The sequence below is a fragment of the Cynoglossus semilaevis genome, chromosome 11 (assembly GCF_000523025.1).
Source record: "Cynoglossus semilaevis isolate Cse_v1.0 chromosome 11, Cse_v1.0, whole genome shotgun sequence".
Lineage (NCBI taxonomy): Eukaryota > Metazoa > Chordata > Actinopteri > Pleuronectiformes > Cynoglossidae > Cynoglossus > Cynoglossus semilaevis.
In genome coordinates, this window is record NC_024317.1 from 2131942 (window position 1) to 2135280 (window position 3339).

At 42.7% G+C, this 3339-nt stretch overlaps 2 protein-coding genes across 3 annotated transcripts in view; both read left to right on the forward strand.

The window, feature by feature from the left end:
* Nucleotides 1-2001, forward strand: part of LOC103385795 (myosin heavy chain, fast skeletal muscle-like) — an 11758-nt gene extending 9757 nt beyond the window's left edge. Inside the window, exons 30-37 of one of the 2 annotated variants that reach the window (XM_017036467.2) lie at nucleotides 48-172; nucleotides 260-443; nucleotides 533-698; nucleotides 815-939; nucleotides 1028-1336; nucleotides 1425-1628; nucleotides 1709-1834; nucleotides 1903-2001. In XM_017036467.2, the coding sequence (XP_016891956.1) occupies nucleotides 48-172; nucleotides 260-443; nucleotides 533-698; nucleotides 815-939; nucleotides 1028-1336; nucleotides 1425-1628; nucleotides 1709-1810 (1215 nt within the window). In that variant the 3' untranslated portion in view covers nucleotides 1811-1834; nucleotides 1903-2001. The remainder of the gene's footprint in view (nucleotides 1-47; nucleotides 173-259; nucleotides 444-532; nucleotides 699-814; nucleotides 940-1027; nucleotides 1337-1424; nucleotides 1629-1708; nucleotides 1835-1902) is intronic. The other variant, XM_025060366.1, reaches the window with a different exon arrangement.
* Nucleotides 1912-2789, forward strand: LOC107989200 (myosin-7-like). Its single transcript, XM_017036398.1, has 5 exons — nucleotides 1912-2073; nucleotides 2157-2261; nucleotides 2349-2444; nucleotides 2554-2685; nucleotides 2769-2789. The coding sequence occupies exons 1-5, from the start codon at nucleotides 1912-1914 to the stop codon at nucleotides 2787-2789; spliced, it is 516 nt and encodes a 171-aa protein (XP_016891887.1).
* The last annotated feature ends 550 nt before the right edge of the window (nucleotides 2790-3339 follow it).

The following is a 3339-nucleotide window of genomic DNA, read 5'->3' on the forward strand; positions in this document are numbered from 1 at the left end:
TTCAGTCGTCCCGCCATGACTGTGACCTCCTCAGGGAGCAGTTTGAGGAGGAGCAGGAGGCCAAGGCTGAGCTGCAGAGAGCTCTGTCCAAGGCCAACAGCGAGGTGGCGCAGTGGAGAACCAAATATGAGACTGATGCCATTCAGCGCACTGAGGAGCTGGAGGAGGCCAAGTAATGGAGGAGGCCAGAAACTGAAAACAGTCACACGTGCATTTCATTTTTCACCTGTTATTAACCTACATTCTTGGTCCTTACCAGGAAAAAGTTGGCTCAGCGTCTCCAGGACGCAGAAGAAGCCATCGAGGCTGTGAATGCAAAATGTGCTTCACTGGAAAAGACCAAGCAGAGGCTGCAGGGTGAAGTGGAGGATCTGATGATCGACGTGGAGAGAGCTAACGCTCTGGCTGCCAACCTGGACAAGAAGCAGAGGAACTTTGACAAGGTACAAATAATATTAATGAATGCATTTTACTACATTTGCAAGATATGAATAGGTGAGAAAAAGTTTATGTTTTTTTCTCGTGCTCTCAGGTTCTGGCTGAATGGAAGCAAAAGTATGAAGAAAGCCAGGCCGAGTTAGAAGGAGCCCAGAAGGACGCACGCTCGATGAGCACAGAGTTGTTCAAAATGAAAAACTCGTATGAAGAATCTCTGGATCATCTGGAGACTCTGAAGAGGGAGAACAAGAACCTGCAACGTGAGACGGTTTTACAAAAGATATTTGATTCTGACACAAACGTCTGGACACTTTGTGTCACCTACTGTGTTTGGCATTTGGTGTTGTATTAAATATGTGTACTGACATACCAACAGAGGAGATCTCAGACCTGAGTGAGCAGCTGGGTGAAACCGGTAAGACGATTCACGAGCTGGATAAGGGAAAGAAGACTGTGGAGCTGGAGAAATCAGAGATCCAGACGGCTCTGGAGGAGGCAGAGGTGAAACGACGTCGTCTGGTTTTTGTTTCACCCCAACAAAGTTTAGAAGGTTTTGACTTCAACGCTTTAAGAACAAACTTGTTAACAGGCTACTCTGGAGCACGAGGAGTCCAAGATTCTCCGTGTTCAACTGGAGCTGACTCAGGTGAAGAGTGAGGTCGAGAGGAAACTCGCAGAGAAGGACGAGGAGATGGAGCAGATCAAGAGGAACAGCCAGAGGGTGATCGAGTCCATGCAGAGCACATTAGACGCCGAGGTGAGGAGCAGGAACGACGCCATGAGAGTCAAGAAGAAGATGGAGGGAGACCTGAACGAGATGGAGATTCAGCTGAGCCACGCCAACCGCCAGGCCGCTGAGGCTCAGAAACAGCTGAGAAATGTTCAAGGACAGCTGAAGGTACGGAAAGATATGGAATATATCTTCAGGTCAGATGGAGTTCACTACTTTAAGACCACGTCACGAATGTGTTTCATTTTCTCCTCAGGACGCTCAGCTGCACCTGGACGAAGCCATAAGAAGCCAGGAAGACATGAAGGAGCAGGTGGCCATGGTGGAGCGCAGGAACAACCTGATGGTGGCCGAGATTGAAGAGCTGAGAGTCGCACTGGAGCAGACGGAGAGAGGCCGCAAGGTGGCCGAGCAGGAGCTGATTGATGCCAGTGAGCGTGTGGGACTGCTGCACTCTCAGGTGACTTCATGGAGTTCCCAAAACTGTTGAGTTTTTGACAGAAAAACACAAAAGTCTAATTGTTTATCATCAAACAATAGAACACCAGCCTTATCAACACCAAGAAGAAGTTGGAGACCGACCTGGTCCAAATTCAAGGAGAAGTAGAAGATGCGGTTCAGGAAGCAAGAAACGCTGAATAAAAGGCCAAGAAGGCCATCACTGATGTGAGTCGACATTAACTTGGAGACAGTTCCTAAAAGCAATCCAAATACTCACAGTGGTTGTGTCTCAGGCTGCCATGATGGCTGAGGAGCTGAAGAAGGAGCAGGACACCAGCGCTCACTTGGAGAGGATGAAGAAGAACATGGAGGTGACGGTGAAGGACCTGCAGCACCGCCTTGATGAAGCTGAGAATCTGGCCATGAAGGGCGGCAAGAAGCAGCTCCAGAAACTGGAGGCCAGGGTAAAGATGAATTGGGTTTTTTTTCTTCTTTGTTGTTTCGTGTTTTCGTCTTTGGCCATAACAGCAGTTTTCTTAAATTACAGGTGCGTGAGCTTGAGAGTGAGGTGGAGTCTGAGCAGAGACGAGGAGCAGAGGCTGTGAAAGGAGTGAGGAAGTACGAGAGAAGAGTGAAGGAGCTCACATACCAGGCCAGTGCTGTTGTCATTAGTTAATAATTTACAAGATGTTGATGCATGTTTATAATTTATTTGCATTTCCATCACTCTGCACCGTAGACCGAGGAAGACAAGAAGAACATCAACAGACTCCAGGATCTGGTGGATAAGTTGCAGTTGAAAGTGAAGGCCTACAAGAGACAGTCTGAGGAGGCTGTGAGTTACCCTGCCCTGCTGCCACAATTATTCCTTATTTAAAAATTGACATTTACAATAATACAAAAATATTTTTCTTGTTTATTTCTTAAATCTTTTTATTCTGCAGGAGGAGCAGGCCAACACTCACCTGTCCAGGTACAGGAAGGTGCAGCATGAGATGGAGGAGGCCCAGGAGAGAGCTGACATCGCCGAGTCCCAGGTCAACAAGATGAGGGTCAAAAGTCGGGACTTTGCAAAAGTAAGTACCAGCCACGTGACATTTATCCATGTTACAAGTTGTTTTTGCTGTTTTCTGTAATTGATTATCTTTATTTTTTGCAGGGAAAAGATGCTGAAGAATAACTCATCTGTTTGTTTGGAGAAATTAATGAAAATCATAAAATATGGTTGTCATTCCAATAGTCAATAAAATATATCTTTACAGAGTTCTGCCTTGACTCTTTCCTGTTCAAAATTTAAATCACGAATACTGCCATTGAAGGAAAGGAAAATATAATAGTCCAATAAAATAGTCAATTTTTTTCAAAATAATATATGCAAATTTATTTTCTTGCATGTTTCCTATATAATGAGGGCATTTACAGAACTTTTTTTGAAATTTTATTTTATAAACTTTTTTTGAAAAAAATTTCCAAAAAGGTTTTTTGTATAAATAGTGTTTTTCAAAAATAATTTTGAAAAATAATTTGAAAATTAAATTATTTTTTTAAAAACATTTATTGGAAACAGTTTTAGAAAAAAAATGGGGTTTTTTTTATTTTTTTTAAGACATTTTTGAAAATATTTTTTGAAAATTTCTTTCTAACATTTGTTTTTTCTAAAAATATAGAATCAAACATTTTGAAAAAACATTTGAATTTTTTTTTCTGAAACATTTTTTGAAATTTTTTTT